Raw genomic sequence first — 22,706 nt, 5'->3', positions numbered from 1 at the left:
AATCAATGGAGACACATTTTTTGTCGGCGTGAATCTACATTCCTGAAGCTTTGGTCTTCAGTATTTTCTCATTCTGAGGTAAACACTTTTAAGTGGATTTGAGTTTGTGTGCATAGGTTACCGATCAGAAATGAGCAGTGTTTGACAAATTACACTGAGCACTAATGAGTGGATAGCAATGTGAAAAAAAATTATTGTAAAAAAATAAAATGAAATTTTGATGGTTTGGCTATGCATTTGTAAATTAGCTCATTTTATTGAAGTCATTTGCATTTTATGAGTATATAAATTAAATTGTATTAATGTATTAATGTATTCATTATTAAGAAATAAAGTGTCCATTTAATGCACATTCTTACTTATTAAATTAATAATTAAATTCAAAACATAAAGATCATGCTTTGTCCACATTAAAAGTAGGCTACATGCTCCTGTCATCTTAAAAAAAAGCCTTCATTCACAAAGACTGACACACATTTTGATACCTTGGGAGATATTGGTTGCGAAACAACACTTTTAAAAATGTGCTAGACCTTTTTAAAAGCGGTCCTTTGGTGTTATATTTTCATGCGTTTGCGCTACTGGACGGCTGTAACGCAGTCCCGAGAAACTCACACGAAACAATTCCCACGATAATGTTGTTATGACATACTGCCACACATTCCCACATTAGAGAACCAAGTCTCTAGATCCTCCTTAAGCGCGCGGAGGGGTGCGCGGGTGCGCGCGTCCGCCCGGGGCACGAGGCGGGCCGGTGGAGAGCGTGATCATGTGAGAGTCCACGCGCCGAAAGTAGGTTACAGCGGGAGACGGAGAGAGAGAAGGACAGATAGAGACAGGGACGGGGAAAGAGCGGTGTAGTCGGACTACCGTATTATGCACGGCAAATACTAGCACAGCGCAATAGAAGCGAATAGGCTACCGGAGGAACACGAAGAAAAGTATTCTAAACTCTTGCTTTTGATTGACATTTTCTCTTTTGCTTTTTTTTATGCAACGGGCACACATCTGAAAACATATGAAGATTTGTTATAACCAATTTTTTCAATTGCTCCATTTTGGAGTGAAACAAAATATATCCAGTAATTGCGGTGGCCAGTTTTATTTATATGTACCGGAGTCATATGAATCGAAGATAATATAGCAGCAAAATGAGAGGTAAGTGAAGAACATAAAAAGGAGGAAAATTGTTTTAAAATATTATAGTCCAAGTAGTGGACTATTATATTTAACTTTATTGTGTGTTGGGATGATTTTGCAATACTACATCTGTGGTTTTAGAGTGTCTTTTTTGAACTGGATAACTGGATAACCTGGTAGCACACCTATGCCAAATGATTGACTGCAGGGATTATTCCGGAATGCTCTTTGGTTGAGTTTTGATTTTGTAGACGTCAGTCGTGCAAGCTTTTATGATGAATCTTTTAAAGTTTACTGAACGTCTCAACGTGCAAAAAAATTACACATTGGACGATCAACATGGGGGACTAGTATCAGACGTGCGTGTTGTCTTAATATGTTTGCATATCATAAAGCCAAATAGTCCACAGAAATGTGAATGCGTGCTAGCTGTGATTACTGGTTTTTGTGGCTTCGCATGCACGAGCATGAGGGAAAATCTGACTGTGTATTTTGATACAGTTGCTGTAGTTGGCGAGATCGCTCTGAGGTTACGTAAGAAAACCGAGGGGAGGGGCAAACGGAGAGGGGAGGGGGGTGGGGGAGAGCGCAATGAAAAAAATTCTGAGTTCATTACATAATGACTAATGGTAGTTCTAATCGTGTTTATGGACATTTAGAAGTGCGTATATGCACACATATCACATATATCAACTTACTGATGCGTAGGCAGTAAGCTCGCGCACTTTAATATGTTTAAAACAGTTTTTTTAACTGAGCATTTTTAGAGCGTATGTTTTAGATGCTGTACAACTGAAAACTTTAAGGCTGCTGATTTCTTGTGACCATGTGCATTTGTGCTCGGATAAAATGTTTTTTTCTCGTGTCCTGTGGGTGTTGTTGTCTGCTGAATCCCAGCATGGCCGGCCGTGTGAGCGAGGAGTAGATGTGGCTGTTCCATTGACCTAGTTCTGCCATTACGGATTACACAGCATTTGGGAAGGGGGGTGGGGTCTTGAGAACGGAGTGGCTGCCGGTGGTGGTCGTCTAATTTTCCAAATCATAAGCACCACATTTATTGGTTCTCTTTAAAACTAGGGAAAGATCTGGCGGCCCTGGGGCCTAAAAGATGGCAATGACATAACTGGACATGTGTACACCCATGCAGTTGCGAACCTAGAACGGCAACTTCGTTGGCAGGAAAATCATGCAGGCAGCGCGCGCTCCAACCGAAATGCCAAAGTCCGAAATTGTTTTCAAGTTTAATCACAAGTTAACTGCATCACAACAGTCAAGTGCTGGCTCGGTCAAACCAAATTTTGTGGAGCCACTGCCAGGATCAGTGCAGTGCACTTGAAGCTTACATTATTTGATAAAACTAAAAAACCAAAAAGCGCTATGCAATGTGTTTCTTTGTATGTGCTATAAATGAAATGCAACTTCCATTGGTTTCTTTTATACTAACCTGATTAGTATATATTTTTTCATCTTTGATTAATGTAAAATACTTTTAACATTGTGATCTTTTCCCCCTATATAATTCACAACATACTGTCACTAATACAACCACTTAAGCAGGACATCTAAAGTTGGAACTTTTCATAAAATAAAATTAAAAATGAATTATTTCATAAACTTTAAAAACTTTTAAAAAATATGTTTCAACATTTTGCTTTAGCATAGATTCAAGTGGGTTCATGTGAAAGGTAAATTAGTTTCATATGAAAGAGCTTTGAGCGGATGTTGCGTGGTGTTTGTCCGGCCCGGCCTTGCTCATCATCGCTGTGACGCGGGGGCCATTTTGTTTGTGGCTCGCTGAGCTCTGAGTCACCCTGGGTGTCGGGGGCTGCGGTGGCCGCTTCTCCATCCGCAGGTTAGCGCAAAGCCACACGCTGCTTCATGATCACCTTCCCTGAAAAACAGTCCCCTGACGGTCGTGTCTAGAACAGTGGCGGGCACGGAGTAGCCTATTGTCTGTTTTGGGGACTTATGCGCTGAAATATTGAATCAGCCCACTCGTTTATTCGGTCTGACATTCACCTGTATTATGTGTACTTGTGTATGACACGGAGACCGTTCCTGCGTCTGTTTCATGAAATGGTTTCGGTGACCTACTTCAGCGAACAGGCATGGGTGTGCACAGTTAATTAGCTAATTGAGCCTGGGTAATTGAAGGAGGAAAAAAAAAACCCTGCATACACGCTGACTTTCCATGAAAGGAATTTACAACCCCTGGTGCAGGGACTGCTGGTGAGAGGCTGAAGTGCTTCTGTGAGATACGGGGAGATAATACAGGGACGAGTTTGAAAAGTGATACATTTGCAGCGATGCAGTGATGAATTTCCCTGGCTGACTCACAGAATTGCATACCAAACTCAATTCAGGAGCCACTGGAGCATCCTACCGCTGACAGTACCCCAGCTCCAACCGATCAACCAATTGATCGGCCAATCAATAAACCAATCGGTATATCTTTACTGTCCCTGGTGGTCAATTCTTAACGCAGCCAAGTGGAAAAATCAGGACACGGAACCATAAGCACAACAAATATCGAACGCAGAACCTAGAAATGCGCCAGGAAAAAACATACGAAGGACCCGGGAGCTTGCCCATACTTGTTGTTTTGTTGTCAGCCACCTCAAAGGCACTTGGCCTGTCAGTGCCACTGCGAGAGACCGCTCCTATGAACACTTTGCTTCTTCAGTGTGAACACTGCTTCATGGTGTCATTTCTGTCAGGTCAATAATACTAATATTCATAGCCACATGGAAAAAAAAAATGTGAAATATACTTGACAAAATATAGAAAATATAAAAAATAAATACATAATATATTTTTTAAATGTAAGAAATATATTTGAGATAAATAAAGTAAATAAAATAAAATAAATTTTATGTTGCAGCACCCCTTTCCCAAACACCGCAACACTCTACAGGGCACAAAAACCATGTGAAAGGATAATCATTACAAGAAGCACTTGTAGAGTCAGTTTTTAACACCTAAATGAATGCCTTTCCCATTACTGAATTAGATGTCCTTCCCTGTCTCTCCGTTTGATTTCTGGAAAATTCTTGTGGAGATGCTACGTATGGAAAAGGGCTCATGTTGCGCTGGTCTGGAGACAAGAGGACCAAGAAAAAGTCTCTGGTCTCCTTCTATATTCGGAACTCATTTTGTTTGTGGCTTGTGGCAGTGAGCAAAACAGGCAAGAGCTCTGAACTCTGGGAAATGTAGGCGCCGGCCGGCCGCAGACTGGGAACTCTGACTGGTGTCTGTGTTGTTTTTTGCGGTGTCCCTGGGATATGTAGGCAATGTCAGCCGCGGGCTGGAAACTGACTGCTGTCTGTGCTGTTTGCGGTCTGTCAGGGCTTACTGTTGCGAGTCGAGAGATGTTGCAAGTTATTCTGGGACCGTTTGTCTGGTTGCCATTTTCGCAGAATGCCTGCAGTGGAAGATTTTACGAAGTGATAATGTTCCTCGACGGCCCTTTGAAACAGCTACCTCCCGATGAGGAGGCTGTGTCCTGTGAAAGTGGGAGGATATCAGAATATTCTTACGACAATGTCACCTCTCCATCCATTACATTTTAACACTGGGAGCGTGAGAAGAGAGTAGGCTTTCTTATTGACAGCAAATGGTTGTTTAAATAAATCAACATCTAAAGCACATTAAGAAGTGCTTCTGCAGTGAAAGGATAATGTATTTAGTTGCACTTACATTTACCCTTAAGTTGCAAAGACACTGTCTTTTTCCAGTCTCAACCACATTACTCAGTCCTCAGGAACAACTTAGGACCTGATTTAAGACCTTTCACATGAGCGAAAACCTTTCAGCACACACAAAACTAATAAAACAACCAACGCCTGGTTGCGAAATACCATTTTTACCTCATGAGCTTGCTATTTGGGGGGTAAAAAGCGCAATACAAATAAAATTGACTTGGTCATGTAGTTGTTTAGGCGTATGCTAAAATGTTTAGCACATGCTAAAGAGCATAGGAAATCAGACCCTTGATGATTTAGTGCATTTTAATAGAGAGGAGACAGGCTGGGGCATATACGTATTATCACTGCTGTAGTGTTGTGTAAGGTAAATGGTATGGGCAAATAAGGCTACGCTATGAGTGTCCTCAGAACAATATACAAAAAAAAAAAAAATGTATCTATACTCGGCCAGAGTGGGTAAGAGCATGAGACCTAAAGTGTTACGTATGATGAGGAAAATTAAACTAAGTCAGCGAAGCTTCTAACTGAAAGTGCACTTTACCGCGTTTAGGGTGTGGAAAATAGGCTGCGTGTAAAGCATTCACAATGTAGGTTGGCCATACAGCCCGGTTACATAAGCGCTATGTGCTAAATAAACAGGAACTTTGGACCTTTACCCATTGACCAATATAGATAAGTGAAGTCCCAGCAGCGGTGTGCTCTGTACTCTGGGACACGGACACTGCAAACTGACACTGTGAGCTATGAACACCGATCGACACCAACCGATTATTTATTTAGTTCAGTGTTTCCCCGAGCAGTGTGCTGTGTGAAGAATACAGGTGAAAAAACTACACTCAGGCCTACACTTGTGTTTTGTAGGTCTGCTGTGTAAATCCATAGAAGAAGCAACAAAACCTCATTAAAAAATGCTCTTAAAGGCAGCAACAAACAAAATGTTTTACAATATAAAGGTGCAGGTAAAGCTAACCAGGAAATTGTTTTGATAGTTCGTGTAGGTAATTAATTAAAGAATGGGAACACCTTCATTCTTTGGCATGCCTAACATGTAGCCCAAGTTCTGATGGGAAATATTAGCAATAAATCACAAGACTAGAATAGTCTGGAATGGATTCAATTGTTCAGAGTACTGAAGCTTGAGAGGTATTTGGTTTCAGTTATTTTAGAACACTCATTAGAACAAGCAGCACTCCTGTAGCCCTCTAAGTTGTGAGATCACAATTATGTGATTAACTAAACATTCAAATGCTTATGTAACAGTCACTGCTGGAAAATGAAGTTCTAGAACACCGCTGAAAGCAATGGAGTTCTAGAACAGTGACTTAGAATGTTGAAAAACATATTCCAGAATGGCTGCTCTTCAAAGGGTGAGGAGAGCTACTGAGGGCACAGCAGGTCCCATTCTCAGACTTCCAGGGAGAAGGAATCATTGTGCAATAGTGATTGCAGAAGTAGGTTTTGAAGGGTGCTCTCACGATCGCAGCTTTGAACCTGGGCTATGCCTTGGTGTCGCTTGGGGGCACAGTTACCCTCATACTGCCTGGGACAGGGTGGGTGGAAGTCATTTGGGGTTTATTGGGTTAGATGAGCTAGCTTTCTATTGACACAGCAGGAGCTCAAAGGCATTTAAATGTTATTAGCGTGAGTTAGGGAACAGCTTCTTATCTCAAAGTACTCAGATGTATAAATAACTGAATAAATTAAAAAAACTGAGGAAAAAGCCAAAAAGATGCAGGGGTTCATACATAGGTATACGCAGCACTAAAAACAACAGGGATTTGAGTATTCTTAACTGATGTAACAATCACAACTGGTAATTGAAAACAGTGGCGGTCTAGAACCCTGATTAGAATGTTAAAAACCTTCCAAAGGGTTAGACAGCATCCTCACTTTGCTTACAGCTGTTGCTCATGGTGGTGTTGCCAGTGTGTTGTGAATTTCTGTAATATTTACATGTGCACCTGCCTGTCTGTGTACCGGAGGTGTTATGTCAGATGGAAAAGTGTAACCTGGAAGTCATGACTGGTTCATGCTGTTCTGACTGCTCTTGCAGCCAGGCTCTTGGCTCGACTCCACCAGAAGCCTGGATTAAAAATAGTTTTATGTGTGAGTGCTTTGAGACAGCTGAAAGTTCACTCGAAAACTTGACACACTGCCAAAAGTTGAAAGTCAGTGTAACCGTGCACCTTGCAAAGTGTACTGTAGTTAAGACACTTCAATCCTGTCCTGCTCTTTTCCCACACAAATATGTTAATTGATACCATTTTATTTTATGATGATGCTAGGTGTATAAGTGTACCGTTTTTTTGGCGGGTTTCTGTATCGCTAAACAGACTACTCTGTCAGCAAGCTCTCTGACATAATTCAGCATCGACTGCAACTTGTGAGTCAAATAAGTGTATTTTTAGCCTTGTGTGGTTCCACCTTAAAAGCTCTAAAAAATATATGAAATCAGATTATTGTTCTAGCTAGGCCACCGCCCACTTGCCTCCCCCTTGCTCAATGGGTAAGTGTGTCAGTAGGACAGCTCATCCCCATTGCCTGACTGTGCTGTGCCGCTGAGCGACATTCCAAAGGGCCAATCAGACCTGGATCCCCCCTGCCCGTCGGCCAATGAGACCCGGGACCGGAGGGGAAGGGGTAGACTCGTCACTGCGTTGCTAGGGTGACCTGCCTTGAATGAGAGTGCTTGTGGAATGCGGCCAGACGGCAGTTATATAACACAGAAAGGGTGGGGGCTGGGGGCCGGGGGGGGGGGGGATCTGGCCGGGGTAGAGCAAAAGGCTAGAGACGTTCTTTCTCTCCCGTTTATTTTAGAATTCATTTTTTTTCTCGTTGCTTTTTAGTAAGTCAGCAGAAATTTGGGACGTCTGAATCTCCCAAATATTTAACTGACATTATAAACAAAAATATTCTTCCCGTAAACCAATGTTTGCGAAAAAGAAAATGAATCTCCCGTGTCAAAGTGAATTGCAGACTTTATATATTCGTAATAATTCAGGCTCTAAATCCCAGTGTGACACGCTTCTGAACCCGTTGTTCTTCCGGGCGTTATCGATTACACATGAGCTTTTTTTTTCTCTGATTAGCTGCTCAAGTGTGGCTACAGCCAGAGCGGCTAATGAGATGTTATCTAACACTGTCTTGCGTCACACAGTACACTGCTGTTAGAAAAAAAAGAAGAAGAAAAAGAAAAAAAAACACATTCAAGACTGCCTCTGGGCAGATCCTCTGAAAGGACGAGTCGTTTTCGAGTCTTTCTGAGGCTGCCATTTTATCTGCGCTCCCGAGAACCTCGGGTCCACAGCCGGTCTTTTGTTTCTGCGCCTGACACTTCCACCCGGCAGCTGAAACTTTATAACCTGGGGGCGCCCCGCTAATGCAATCTACCTGCTATTCTGGGACTCAGGAGGCCCCTCCGCTTTAGACAAACAGCAGAATGAACAGAAAGGACAGCTTGTTCTTAGGGGAGTGAAGGCGGACTGCTCGCACATTTACTTAATGTTGATGTTGATGTCTGTGCTTACGGCCTAGTTACCAAAAATAAGTCAATCTTAAGTACTTAAGCCTTAAACTTAAATAAATCAAATTTATTTTGTTTAATAATTTTTTTTACCAATGCAGTGAGACATTTCAGAATTTGCCAATGGGTGGAAAAACGGTTTCACGTGTCGTACAAAAAGTTACAAGCTCATACTTTCTACTTGAGCGAATGAAGATTTTAAGTCTCATTACAAGAGCAAAACACTCTTGTTAAGACAGACTTTTATTTAGCAGTGTTTTTCTCGTTATGGTAATATAGACATTTTTAAGCTTGATTTATTAGCACTTGTCCTACTGGTTTTTTATATTATTTGATGTACATGATGTAATTACTTTGCATTAAATAAAGCATAAACCATTATAAATGGCCACACTTGGGTATTCCATAAATAAGATGTGGGGCCTGACTTGATGTGGCTTAAGTCTACCATTACCATAAAATAATAATAATAGGCTAATGTAGAGTTCAAAGTCGCTCATAGTTTGTCGTGAATATAAATCGAATTGCAATAGTAAGCATAGACTTATTTTGTTAAACTGTGCTAAAATAAACAGATGAGGACCGGGAATGTGTAAAGTATAAATAAACATACAATGTGCTGTACAAAATGATTGGGTGTGATAGCTAGGAGCAACAGTCAGGCTCTCTTGGTATGTTTTGTTGTCACACACCGGTGGAATGCTGGGCTCACTAGCTATCAGAAATCAAAAGCAATCAAACTCGTTCTGTTGGTACGTTTCATTGGCCAGGCACCATGAAAACCCCACCCTTCTGTCCATTCTATGACTCAGAAGAAAACACTGCCCTCTAATGGCCAACCGGAGATACTTTCGCTGAAGAACTTTGAAGTTTCTGTGAAGACTTTAGTTTAAATAGTTTTTAGTTTGGAATTTAAAAATAAACAGTTTAAAATATTTAATCTGTCAGTTGTCAGGTAGTGAAAATATGTCATATGTCAGTGCACAGCCGTTAACAAGTATATCAAGATACATTATTCTAGTTTGTGTGTGTGTGTGTGTGTGTGTACATACATGCACTTCCATCCTGGTTTGCAGAATTGCCAAGTCTTCATTTGTTCAAGTTGCTGGTAGTTTGTTGAATATAAAACGTGTGCCTTAATTCTTTGTAGGAAGTAGGACTCACAAGAGCTGGCTTGGACCTTGAACCAGTAACAAGTCTTTATTACTGCAGCCCTGGAGTTATTAAGCAATACCAGAAGCTGCCCATATTAAACTGGTACAGGGTAACACATACTGTATGGAGCAGGGAGGTGGCAGGAAGTGTGTATAAACAGTAGAGTCAGGCTAATCATGTAAACACTGTGAGCCCTCAAAGCCGGGGTATGTGGTTGAGTTTATAGTTATTTATTTAATAGTCTTTAAATCTAACTATCCTCTCATCCAGTTACACTCTCACAACCGATGTGTTAAAAATAACACATAATGTGAGATTTTTTTTTAAATACACCTCCATGTCTAGATGACAACACGTTCGACAGCGTCTGTGCTAAAAAGTCTCCCTTTGAAACACATATAATTGTGTGTTTATAACACAAATATAGTAACTTGGACACAAAATGTGTTAAAAGTAACACACAAGTAGTAACACAAAAAATGTGGATATTAACACGTCCTTCCTGAGAGTGAACTTTTAGAGCTGGAATCTCAAACTCCAGTTTTGGAGGACTGCAGTGTCTGTAGGTTTTTGTGGTTTCCTTTTAGCAGCAAATATTGGCCTTGGAAACCAGGTACGTGGCATCTTTGGCCAAACAGTCACATGAATCTGGCACTTTGATGCTGAACACACATCAAAAACCGAGCAGTCTCTGTGGGCCTCCGGAGTTGGGAGTTTGAGATTCCTGCTCCAAAGGCCATTACTCATTGAAGACTAGCTAAAAATAATTTAAAGCAGGTGCCATCCACCACGATTTGAGTCCCATTGCCAATGAATGTCTGTACTGTATCTACACTGTAGAAGGGTTGCTGGAAAAGACAAATCAATTAATCAACCTTTATGTTATTCTCAGCAGAGATCGTCGAGGGTGGGCCCTGATTAGCGATGATACCGAGATTACACCATAGAGAAAAAAACTAAATAAAATCATGTTACGTCATGTTAACCCCTTCTCTTGTCCTACCCTGTCCCTCTGTCTGCAGCTCAAATCGAGGTGATCCCGTGTAAGATATGTGGGGACAAGTCCTCAGGAATCCACTATGGAGTCATCACCTGTGAAGGCTGCAAGGTGAGCGCTTCTCAGCTCCACACCGTTTACCCAGAGCCCCCTTTTGTTCTGAATCAAGCACCTTTTAATGGCAGGGGTGGGAAAAAACACACAATTAGATACTATACTTTGGTTACAGTGTACCTCCCAAAAATTGACCTAGAATCATGAGTGATTAAGACAGATTGATTTGCGCATGGTACAGAGTGATAAACCTCACAAGAAATGTGGCAAGTTACCAGACCTGTGTCAAATACGTAATCGTTTTGGATTCAACCAGGCAAGCTCAGTAAGGCATAGAAAAGAGTCCAAAGCAATTACGTAACCCATATTACATAACACATACATTCACCAACAACAGACAACAACATACTTCAAAAACTTTAGAAGATAGAGTCCCTCTATCTCCAATCCAGAGATTTTCTAATGCGTTTTCGTGACCCCTCCCACTCAAACAGGGCAACAAGGCACCCACAGTTACACAACATTACATGTTATTTGGCTGACACTTTTATTCAAAGCAACTTACAGTTGATTAGACTAAGCAGGAGGCAATCCCTCCTGGAGCAATATGGGGTTAAGGGCCTTGCAGCAAGGGTTATGTGGATCTTATCATGGCTACACCGGGGATCAAACCTTAACAACAACACTACAGGCTGCCCACTCAATTTTTCAATTCAGTTCAATTCAACTGCCATGACAAAACACTTGCCAAAGCATTCAAGCAACAGTATTCAAGAAAATACATCTAACACTGAATACATAACATCAAAGACTAGAAACAAACAACAACCACGCATGAAAACACACGCTTTTCTCTGAAACTCTCTCTCTCTCTGTTTGATTTATGTGTTCAGGGCTTCTTCCGCCGCAGCCAACAGAACAACGCCATGTACTCCTGCTCCCGGCAGAGGAACTGCCTCATCGACCGCACCAACCGCAACCGGTGCCAACACTGCCGGCTGCAGAAATGCCTGGCGCTAGGAATGAGCCGCGATGGTGAGCGCCCTGGACTTAACGTTAGCGTTAGCGTTAGCATTAGCGCCAGCTGTAGCGCCAGCACGACTCATAGCATTAGCATTACATAAGAGCTAGCATTAGCTGTAGCTTCGGCCGCCATACGTGAACCACGCTGATAAGAGACGGCGGTGTGAGATCACTAATATTTGACTAGTGGAGAAAGTTCTTGTACTGAATATTCAAATGCAGATGTAAAAATGGCTGCTGGCAATCGAAAGCAGTGGAGTTGTAGAACACTGACTTAGAGCCTTGAGAGAACATTCCCCCGAAAACCAACTCTCCAAAGGGTTAACCAGGTCCTTCGTATTTGCAGTTATTTATTGAAGTGAGCCACTGGAGAAAAGGAAAACTACACGCCCCAATTGTTTGGAAGAAGGCCCGTATTTCTGTATGTTTAATGAGGGCGGGGGGGAGAGAGGGGGTCACATTAAGAGTCAATTACTGAATTCGCCCACTGGAGCAGTGTTAATTGACATAATGACGCGTGAAATTTGCATGCGAGTGCAAGTGATTTGCGTCTTTGTTCTCCTTTCCTCTCCTCTTGGCACACATGATGTATTTCAATCGCTTAAAACCGGAAAAAAAACATCCGCGAAATACCATTATTCTCCTAGGAGACTGAATCAATAAATCACTTGTGAGCATAACAGTAATGTGTTGGCGCTCTTTTCTGGTTTTGGATTATTCCTTTTTTTGTGCCAAGGACTTGCACAATAGTATGGATATATGGATGCAGAAGTAATAAATGGGCAGAATTTTGAAATGCGTATGTTTGAAATATGTTCATTTGTGGCTATAAAGTACAGGTTGCACATCTCCTGAGAAGCCAAAGCCTACTCCATTTTGATGGCAGTTTATATTTTTTGCCTGTCCCTCTCTGTGTGCTCCTGTGAGCACACAATTGCTGTATTCCTTCTGGCTGCGTGTCTAAATAATACCAGAGACTGCGGCTGTTGAAAGGATATGAAGCGTCATTTATGAGACCGTGCGAGCTACTCGGTTATCTTTCAGACGCTTTATTCAGAGAAAGATGCAAAGATGATTCCATATGTCAAAGCCTTGATTCACATTGAGTGAATTATCTCTCCCTCTGCCTCTCTATCTCTAAATTCAGTTAAATTCAGAAATGCTTTATTGGCATGACATATTTTAATATGTGCTGCCAAAGCTTTATAAAACACTGTGCAATGTACATAAACTACGATGCAATGTGTCATGAATGTGTAATATAAACAAATAAATGCACAAATACATACACTCTCAGAAATAGTGACAGTGGAGGTACATTTTCAGGGATCAAATTTCCCAAATGTACCCTCTTTGGGTACAAATGAGTATGTTTTTCCAAGCAAAAAAGGTACAAATTAGTTATTTATTGCTGGCAAGGGGCACAATTTTATGCACCTTTAGGGTACCGCCCCTGCAAGTGCCCAATAGGGGTACAATAATTTATATCTTTTCAGGGACTTTTCAAACCTTTTATTTCTGAGTGCATAAACTTATATGTAAAGTATCTCTCTCTCTCTCCCTCCCCCGCTCTCTCCCCCCCCGCCCTCTCTCTCTCCATCTCTCTCGTTCTCTCTCCAGCGGTGAAGTTCGGCCGCATGTCTAAGAAGCAGCGGGACAGCCTGTACGCGGAGGTGCAGAAGCACCAGCAGTCTCTGGAGCTGCCGGGCGTGCTGGGGGCGGCGGGGGCCGGCGGCGTGGGCCTGCCCCGGGAGGAGGTGTGCGACGCGGGCAGCCTGGGCCGGGCCTACAGCCGGGGCTCCAGCTCGGCCCTCAGCGACCTGGACGACATCGCGGCCCTGCCCGACGGGCTGCTCTTCGACCTGCCGCTCACGCCCGAGGGCGCGGGCGGGGACTACTGCGGCCTGGGCCAGCTGGGGGGCAGCGCGGGGAGCGGGTCGTCCTCCCAGAGCTCGCCCGAGCAGAGCGGCCTGGACCTGGCCGACGCCCGGCACGTCAAGCACGAGTACCAGATGCTGCACGCCCCCTCGCTCTTCACCTACCCCCTGCTCAGCGCCCTGCCCGACGGCTGCTCCCTGCTGGAGATCGGTGAGCCTCAGTCCGCACCCGCCCCGGCGGTCAGCCCCGCCGGACGCCAGCAGCTCAGGCTGGGTTAAGAAACAGCTGGTGGCTTGTCAACGTGGTTTAGCTGGTTGACGCGTTCAGACCTGCTCAAGCTCAACATGGTTCAGCTGGTTGACATGTTAACACCAGCTCCCGGCTCAACATGGTTCAGCTGGTTGACCTGTTCAGACCTCGTCCCAGCTCAACATGGTTCAGCTGGTTGACCTGTTCCGACCTGGTCCCAGCTCAACATGGTTCAGCTTGTTGACCAGTTCAGACCAGCTCCCGGCTCAACATGGTTCAGCTGGTTGACCTGTTCAGACCAGCTCCCAGCTGAACATGGTTTGAGCTCAATTTTCAATACTTTTGAAACACATGATGGCTGATGGATTTTCAATATTCGGTGTGTTTCAGCACATAAACAAGGGATTAATTTGGTTGTTATTGGCTAAATAATTCACACACCTTCAAGCCTCTATGCAAACATTCTTTCCCAGGAACACGTGTTCCCCTAAGTAGAAAAATGTAACAGCACACTAATGCATCCCAGTTGTGTGTGTATATGTATTTGCGTTGTGCGTCACTGTGTAAAGGTGCCAGTGGGTTTTTGGCTCACTGTTGCTTCTCCCTGGTCCTCCTCAGAGCGGATCACCCAGAGCGTGGTGAAGTCTCACCTGGAGACCAGTCAGTACGGCAGTGAGGAGCTGAAGAGGCTCATGTGGACCGCCTACTCCCCCGAGGAGACCCGCAGCTTCCAGAGCAAGGTGAGCACCACACCTGGAGTAGGTCACAGTGAGCTCCACACCTGGACTAGGTCACCTGGTATTCCATGGTCCGCACGGTATTCCACCTCAACAGTGGTGATTTATCTTTGTGTTATCTTGTTGCTTATAAAGCTTGGAAGTTAAGTTGAGTTTGGTTGGTTTAACATCGTAAGAAATCTTAGCCGTATCTAAAGGCTTAAAGTAGTTCAAATAACAGTTTTATTTGAAGTCTATGCAAGATGTGTTGCAGCAAAAGGCAGTTGAGCAGTTCTCAGCTCTAGTCCAGGTGGATCACAGGGTCTGCTGGGCTGTTTTCACTCTAAAGCTGCCAAGCAGTTTGGATCCAAGAAACAAGACAAGGCACATTACGTGGAGCACATACTAAGTAAATAAGTCCAGCGTATCCTGCCGCTCTCCAGAACTGGTGACTGAGCCCCCCCCAGTGTAGGGTGTCCTCCCCAGTTACACCTCCCTAACCCGGTCCTCTTCCTCTCTGTGCCCCAGTCTGCGGAGTGGATGTGGCAGCAGTGTGCCCTCCGCATCACCAACGCCATCCAGTACGTGGTGGAGTACGCCAAGAGGATCGCCGGCTTCATGGACCTCTGTCAGAATGACCAGATCATCCTCCTCAAAGCAGGTCAGTGTTTCAGTATTTTATTTCTATTTGTTCGTTTAACAGGGACCATGTACAATTTTCAGGTAAATTGTCGGGTGCAGCAACTATTGTAGCCTTCTGCAGAGTACTTAAATGAAGTGTTTCAGCAAATATCCAACTCTATAAATTGTTTGTGTGTTAGCCCTTTCAGTCCCAAGCCCAATATGAAGTGGCTTTGGTTGGGCAAACAGTTGAGAAAGTTGAGAACATTTATTATGGTTTTAATTGGGGCTGAAAACAATAATATAGCAGTCATTTTCATTGGTTGAAAAGGTATAAGGTCGAGAGTGCTATGTGGTACTCTCTGGATTTTACAGTAGTTACGGTGGTTAGCTACATGTTCTCTTCAAGTGAAGAAACATGTTTGTGCTGGTTGAGGCAGCTTTTTCAAACTGTGGCTCCTCTCTTTCTCCTCGCTCTCCAGGCTGCCTGGACGTCCTTCTGATCCGCATGTCCTGTGCCTACAACCCCGTCAACAACACCCTCCTGTTCGACGGCAAATTTGCCGGCCCCCAGCTCTTCAAAGCTTTAGGTGAGGCCTCCTGGCGCATTGAATGCTGCGGCCCTTGTTGTTCACGCTGTACAGGTTATGAACAAGGATGTAGGGTCAATGGAAGCTGTAAACAAGCATACAATAGTACCCCTTGACTGAACTCTATTACACATAGCTCTTGAGGATGTTTGTGCTGTATGTATTTAAAAACAGGCATACAAGGACAGACACAAATAAACACCTGACTCACACGATTGTGTGCATGCACACACACACACACACACACACACACACAGAGCATTTGTACATTGTACTGAATGAGAACAGAGCAGATCACAGCTTGACCTTTGATAGATGATGGTTATGATTGTGTGTTTGTCACGACTGGGTGTTCTGCGACTTTCCGTGGTTTCACTCGTATTTGTTCCACTACTGGTAATTGTAAGCAATGGAGTTCTAGAACACTGACTTGTAATTAAATAAATAAAAAACATTCCAAAAGCCTATTCTTCAAGTGTTCTCATGTGTCCTCACTCTTCTCCAGGCTGTGATGACCTCGTGAGCGCAGTGTACGAGCTGGGCAAGAGCCTCAACCGTCTGCAGCTGTCTGAAGAGGAGATGGCACTGTTCAGTGCAGCAGTCCTCCTTTCTCCTGGTGAGTCTGACACACACACACACACACACACACACACGCATACACATACACATACACACATACACCCACATACACATTCACACAAACATTCACACACACACAAACACACACACATACTCACACATACTCACACATACACACACACATACGCACACATACACGCACACACATGCACTCACACAAGCACAGTCACATACAAAGACAAGCGCACACGCACGCACGCACACACACACACACTCACTCACTGACCATGTGTGAACTTATTTCTCAATCTCGATTGGTCCTCTTCTTTACAGACCGGCCATGGCTGACTGACACTCAGCAGGTCCAGAAACTCCAGGAGAGGGTCTACGTGGCATTACAGCACTGTCTCCACAGGGGCGGTGCTACAGAGGAGAAACTGGCCAAGGTAATGTGCCTGGAACTTCCTTCAATAGCCCTGGTCTGGGTTGCAATGAAAACCTGATACTCTTAGCCCTCCATGGCACAAGATTGGGCACCACTGTTGTAGACAACATATACACTCACTGAGCACTTTATTAGGAACATTTTACTTCATTACACCTACTTATTCGTGCGATTTTCTAATCAGCCAATTGTGTGGCATACGGGTCAGGAGCTTCAGTTAATGTTCACATCAACCATCAGAATATGATCGAAGTGACTTTGACCGTGGAATGATTGTTGGTGGCAGACATGGTGGTTTGAGTATCTCAGAAACTGCTGATCTCCCAATAAAATGCTCGGTGTGAGTATATGTAATAATTGTCAATCTATCGTTATCATGTAGGAGTGATGTAATGACATTGCGGCAGTTTATGAATTATGCTATTTCTTTATAGGAGCCGTATGATTAATATCTCTCCCTGCACTTCTGTCTCTCAGATGGTGTCCAAGCTGCCCATGATGAAGTCCATCTGCAAGCTCCACATTGACAAGCTGGAGTTTTTCCGCCTGGTCCACCCCGAGACAGCCTACAGCTTCCCCCCTCTCTACCGGGAAGTCTTCGGCAGTGAAATCGCCTTCCCAGACTCCACTGAGGGCTAACTGCCGTCAGGAAGACAGAGTGAAAGAGGGAGGTAGAGAGAAATAGAGAGAGAGAGAAGATAGGAAGGACGTTGGGAAGTTGAGGCAGAGGAATGTGGTATCGCAAAGCAGCAACCAGTAGCTCAGTGACAATCATGCACACAACACTTTACCCCACACACACACACACACACACTCTGACCTGACTCCATTCTGTGGGATAACACTCTAGGGTGGTCCTTCCCAGGGAATAAAACTTAGGAATAGCCCAATGCTAGCTGAAGGGGCCCTGCATGCATGCCTCCTTGCATTAGCTTGCAATATGAATGAGTTCTCTCGTTAACTTCATGGTCTCAGTAACCAGAGATCCCTCCATCCTTGTCCACAAACCAAACCGTGAATGTACCCCGCAACCATGGAAACAAAGCCCTATTCCTGAGACAGAATGTGTACACAGCCCTGTGCCTGTTGCAGAGCTGTGCTTTTTACATTTTTACTAAAATTCCTGGCCAACCCAGGGCTGTATATGTCCCAATTCCCACCCAATTTGGAATGTTCGTTTGCAACGTTCAGCTGCGTTCTGTGCGCATACCACCCTGCTAATCCGAAAGAGCCGGGGCATTCGCTGTGGAGGTTTCCTCTGAAACGCGGGGTGTCCCGCAGCTACGTGCTTCAGGCTGCAGCTAAGCTCAAATAGAGTTGCATTAGGAGAAGACCTTTCATATGCGGCTTTGATAGGCAGTCTGACAAACGCCCTTTTCAGCCAGTAGGGGACACCCAAGAGCGCCGAAATGCAGATCCCTGTGTGACTGTAGCCTCATATCCTGGGCGATGTAGGCACCAGTTGTGCATCTCTCTGCTGTGCTCAGCACTGGCGCGGTCCAGAGTCCATCCGAGACCGCAAGGCTCATCCAAGGGCCACTGCCTGGTGCCTTAATCGAATGAGCCACCCAGCAGCCCAAAGCTGTGCTTCTATGATGCAGGCTTTATCCCAGTTTGAAAACAAACCAATGGTTTGGATTATGATTCATTAATGGCCATTCAGAACATTTTAATTCTTTTAGCGAAGCAATTTAAAGGGACCAAGATCAGTCACTGTTTTTGCGTAAGACAAATACCGACCGGTGTGTAGCATGCAACACAAAGATAATCTACCTTCTTTCTTTTTTTTTTGTAATTAATTGATCCGTCGATCATCATTTTAACTGACATGCACAAAGTAACTGACTCGCACACACCACACTAGAGACACTAACTGGCCGGTCCATGTGTCCGTACAGGCATGCACCTTCAGACAGTGTTTTTTGGAGCTGCTTTTTTTTTTTTTTAAATGCAATGGAAAAACCTCAGTCCCACAACCCTTTTCCCTTTGCCAATGCCACTTAGAGAAAACAACAAAAAAAAAAGTATTTTTAAATGTTCCTTTAATTTATACATACATTTATATATATATTCATTTCTTGAGAAAGTATAAATATGTATAGAGAGATAGAGAGTGCGAAAAGAAAGAGGAAAAAGGAGAGATTGAGTGACAGAAAGAGGGGATTCGGGGAGGGCCTGTCAGACCATGTAAAAACTGGGACTAAACTCAGCGAAAACGCTGGGGAACAGCGGAGAAGACAAAGCACTTACTGAATGACCGGGGGCTTACTGTGGACCTTCATCCTGTGCTCCGGAGGCCATTTTGGCTCTCCGGTGGAACCGCCCTCCTGAACGCCTTCGCTACGGCCGAAGCGCTAGACTCGCACTTGAGAGGGGCGGGAGGAACCTTTTGAAAGATAAAAAACACTACGGTGACCTGAACCCCCCCATCCCAAAAAAGACAGTTTTTAAAGAACTGCTGGAAAACTAAGCTCACCTGTGCGTTCCCAGGACGACCACCTTGTTGTTAAAATGTAGCCAGCGCTGTGGGATCCACAGAGACTGTACCATAGAAGAAGAGGACAAGACAAGTAGCCACCTTCGAAATGCCAGAGCAAAGGGGGGGTCAGGGGTCAGAGTTCAGGGGTCAAAGACATTATTATGTGTTCAGGCAGATGGCGAACAGGGGCTTGTGCCTGGAGAAGACTACATTGTGTCAGGGTATTTGCATCTGAAAGTTGTACTCTATACTCTAGGGTATCTGTAGTGTAAAACTGTACCCTAGGGTACCTGAATTGTAAAGGTGTACCCTAGGGTATCTGAATTGTAAAGGTGTACCCTAGGATATTGGCATGGTAACGCTGTAACCCAGGGTATCTGTATTGTAAAGATGTACCCTAGGGTATCTGCATTGTAAACTGTACCCCAGGGTATCTGCATTGTAAAACCTCCCACGGTCAGTTTTTATGGATTGTGAATTGTGCCCATATATATACGCTCACCCCCTTTCCTCAAGCCTATCCTCCTATGTACACTTTGGCACAATTTAAGGGTTGACAGAGCTATCAGCTACCCCCCTGAGACAGGGATTACTACTATTATTGTTCTTATTATATAGTACATAATCTATTTTAGATTTTTGCAGTGCAAAGGACACTGAAGGACAAATGAAATATATCTTTTGTTTTCTGAACAGATGTTATTTTCCTACAATGTTTGTTAAACTCCGCGAGGGGCGAGTCGAGCCCATTCTGCTGCGTCCAGTGCTGAAAGCAGACCACCACACAGAGACAATCACAGGCTGCACATCCCCCTCCGCCTGGAGAGGACGGCTTGGTCTTCAGTTTTTTAACCGGTCAGCCCTTCCAGGACTACGATGGTCCTCACGTGGCGGGGTTTGACAGAGGATACTTAAGTCGGACCATCTTTGACTTAAGTGCGCTCTTAATTTTTTTAACTACGAAGCCCTTCTGAGATTAAGATCTTTCTCACGTGGCAGGGTTTTGACAGAGCACACTTAAGTCAGACATCTTTGACTTAAGTAACTTATAGGTATTCTTAGGCGTCAGAGTTAAAGCCCCCAGATGCCTGGAATCTTATTCATAACCGAGGAAGATCAATTAACCGAACATAAGCTGTGTAATTCAGAACGGCTCGATCGGAGCGCTTCATAACCGTAATGGCAGTGAGGTCATTTCTCAGCAGGACTTAAGATGTATGATATCCACGTACATAACCGAATCGCACAGTGATCCACCCTGCGCTGCTGGCCCAGTGCATAGTCTCCATTTTGTGTGTTTTTTTTTTTTCTTCTGTTTAATTTCATATGAACTGGGGGATTTAGGCGGATCCATTTTCTGATTGTTTGTTTGTTTTTTTTTCCTGGGTGCTAAAGGCTAAAGACAGTGTCATACGGGGACTGTGCAATAGTCAGTCTTTTTCCAGTTGTAGTGCTTAAGGACCCACACGGGACCTGAGTGTGTTCCCTCCTCATCCTCTGTACTGTATTGAGAGGTCGTGGGCCAAAATCCACGTCAATCATACCAGACAGTGCAGAATGCAGGAGATTGATTGTAAGCAAACGTGTCGACTCTTTAGGGAGCTACAAAGGCTAGCTCCTGACACATTGATGGAGTATAATTTGTTGGGCTTAAGCTCAAGCAGGGATGTGATTGTTCCCTCATTAAGCAGGAATAAATTCTGATTTGCAGACCCTGAATATCTCTCCTGGGACCACTGGTATTTGCAATACGTTTTCCACAAACATCAGCTGTCAGAGAGCACAAAAGCACTTGATGCATGTGTGTGCTTGTGTGAAAAAATAGTACGCTGGAGTATACCTGATGTATACTATTTTGTACTTAACAATGGTTGAAGTGTATTTGAAGTTTATATCAAGTATGCTTAGTGTACTATTTTTTTCACGTGGGATACCCAAGTCCTAAATTACAGAAATGGAAAATACTACAATATATTGTAAACATAGACTTTTTTTCAGAAAATTTAATTATCTAATGTTAAAATATATATAACAGTATATATAACAATAGTGTATTTAAAAGAATATTGCAATACCTGAAAGTGGCAATAGTTTTGCCCATACATCTGGAAATTTATTTTAAAATATATGCTTTATTTCAATATTTTTTTTGTGTATTCCATTTCTGTAACTGCTGCCTCTGGCTGAGGTGTTTCAGATCTGAAAAAATCAGCATTTTCCTGATTAATCGGGAACAAATACCTGGAGAAAATTTTTGGTGTCCAGTGCTGCCACAGACGTGTCCTACAGGGGTGTGCATGTGGAGGTTCTCCAGGTGTGCTAGCCTTTACACTACATTCACATTCACTCAGGGAGATGGCTGGGCTCTGTCATACGGTGTCTTCAGTTAGCCTAGCAGAGACACTTTGCACCGAATAGAAGACCTTTAACCTTGATCACTGTTTATAGCGTATGTTCTTGTGAATGTCAATCACGGAAGTATCAAAGACTTTTTACCCTTGTTCCGACATCAATATTACAACAGGACTTTTCAGTCCGAATTGTAGAAGACTTAGGATATAAGCAAAAATTAATAAAATATAAAGATGGATTTTATTCTTGGAATTTTCGTGTCTGTTTTGTTGTGATCTTTTCCCCCCATTTTTCTTTGTCTCCCCTATTTAGCATCCTCTATTTTGTCTTGTAAGTTTGTAATTCTATTTTTTTAAAAACATGTTAAAAAAACACCAAAAAAGATCATTTACTTCTGTCAGTATCCCCGTCCTTCATGTCTTCAATTTATTTCAAATTATTAGACTACACACACACACACACACACACACATGCACACACACACTCACGCACACACACACTCACACACACACACGCACACACACCTGCACTCACACGTACACACACACACACACACACACAAACATGTGTATGTGTGTGCTTGTGTATGATATAATTTATAATATATTATTAATAAAGAGCTTGGGTTATTAAAAACATTTAAGAGTTGTAGCGTTGTGCAATGGGGATACAGTATGTGGTTTTAAGAATGTAATAAAGATCTTTTTGCAGAAAGATGTTTTCATGTTTTTTTTCCCCCTGAAAGCATTATGAAATTTTCATATCTGGTCTCTCCGCCAATTCGCAATCATCCTGTGAAAATCCAGAAGGTGAAAATTGAATGAAAATGAATTTCTTGCAAATGAAAGTGTTATGGCTTGGATGATTGACAGCAAACACATTGCAGTAATCACACATATTACAATACACATCAACCAGTACGTAATACATTCAAGACCAAATAAGCATTTATGAGTGAATAAGAGTAAGCAAATCCAATAACAGGGCAATCACAAATCCAATAAAGCAGATAAATTGACTGAACTGTGCTTATAAACATGCAGTGAATTTAAAAATGCTGCAGAACCAGGGAGACTGGATGCTACAGTCTATGGGGAGGCTGACACTCAACCCAGTCTTCACTAAGCACTTTATTAGGTAGGCCTGTACATCAGCTTGCTAATGCAAATATTTTATCAGCCAATAACATGGCAGCAACTAA

At 43.3% G+C, this 22,706-nt stretch overlaps 1 protein-coding gene across 1 annotated transcript; it reads left to right on the top strand.

Moving 5' to 3' along the window:
- Positions 1 to 820: 820 nt before the first annotated feature.
- On the top strand, positions 821 to 22,219 carry rorca (RAR-related orphan receptor C a). Its single transcript, XM_061239418.1, has 10 exons — positions 821 to 1,158; positions 10,545 to 10,630; positions 11,467 to 11,608; positions 13,217 to 13,684; positions 14,342 to 14,463; positions 14,968 to 15,100; positions 15,543 to 15,650; positions 16,156 to 16,266; positions 16,563 to 16,675; positions 17,152 to 22,219. The coding sequence occupies exons 1-10, from the start codon at positions 1,152 to 1,154 to the stop codon at positions 17,311 to 17,313; spliced, it is 1,452 nt and encodes a 483-aa protein (XP_061095402.1). The 5' UTR covers positions 821 to 1,151; the 3' UTR covers positions 17,314 to 22,219.
- The last annotated feature ends 487 nt before the right edge of the window (positions 22,220 to 22,706 follow it).

Source organism: Conger conger, chromosome 4, assembly GCF_963514075.1.
Source record: "Conger conger chromosome 4, fConCon1.1, whole genome shotgun sequence".
Classification (NCBI taxonomy): Eukaryota; Metazoa; Chordata; class Actinopteri; order Anguilliformes; family Congridae; genus Conger; species Conger conger.
Note: the sequence above shows the minus strand (reverse complement) of the source record. Positions and strands in the feature narration are given on the sequence as shown.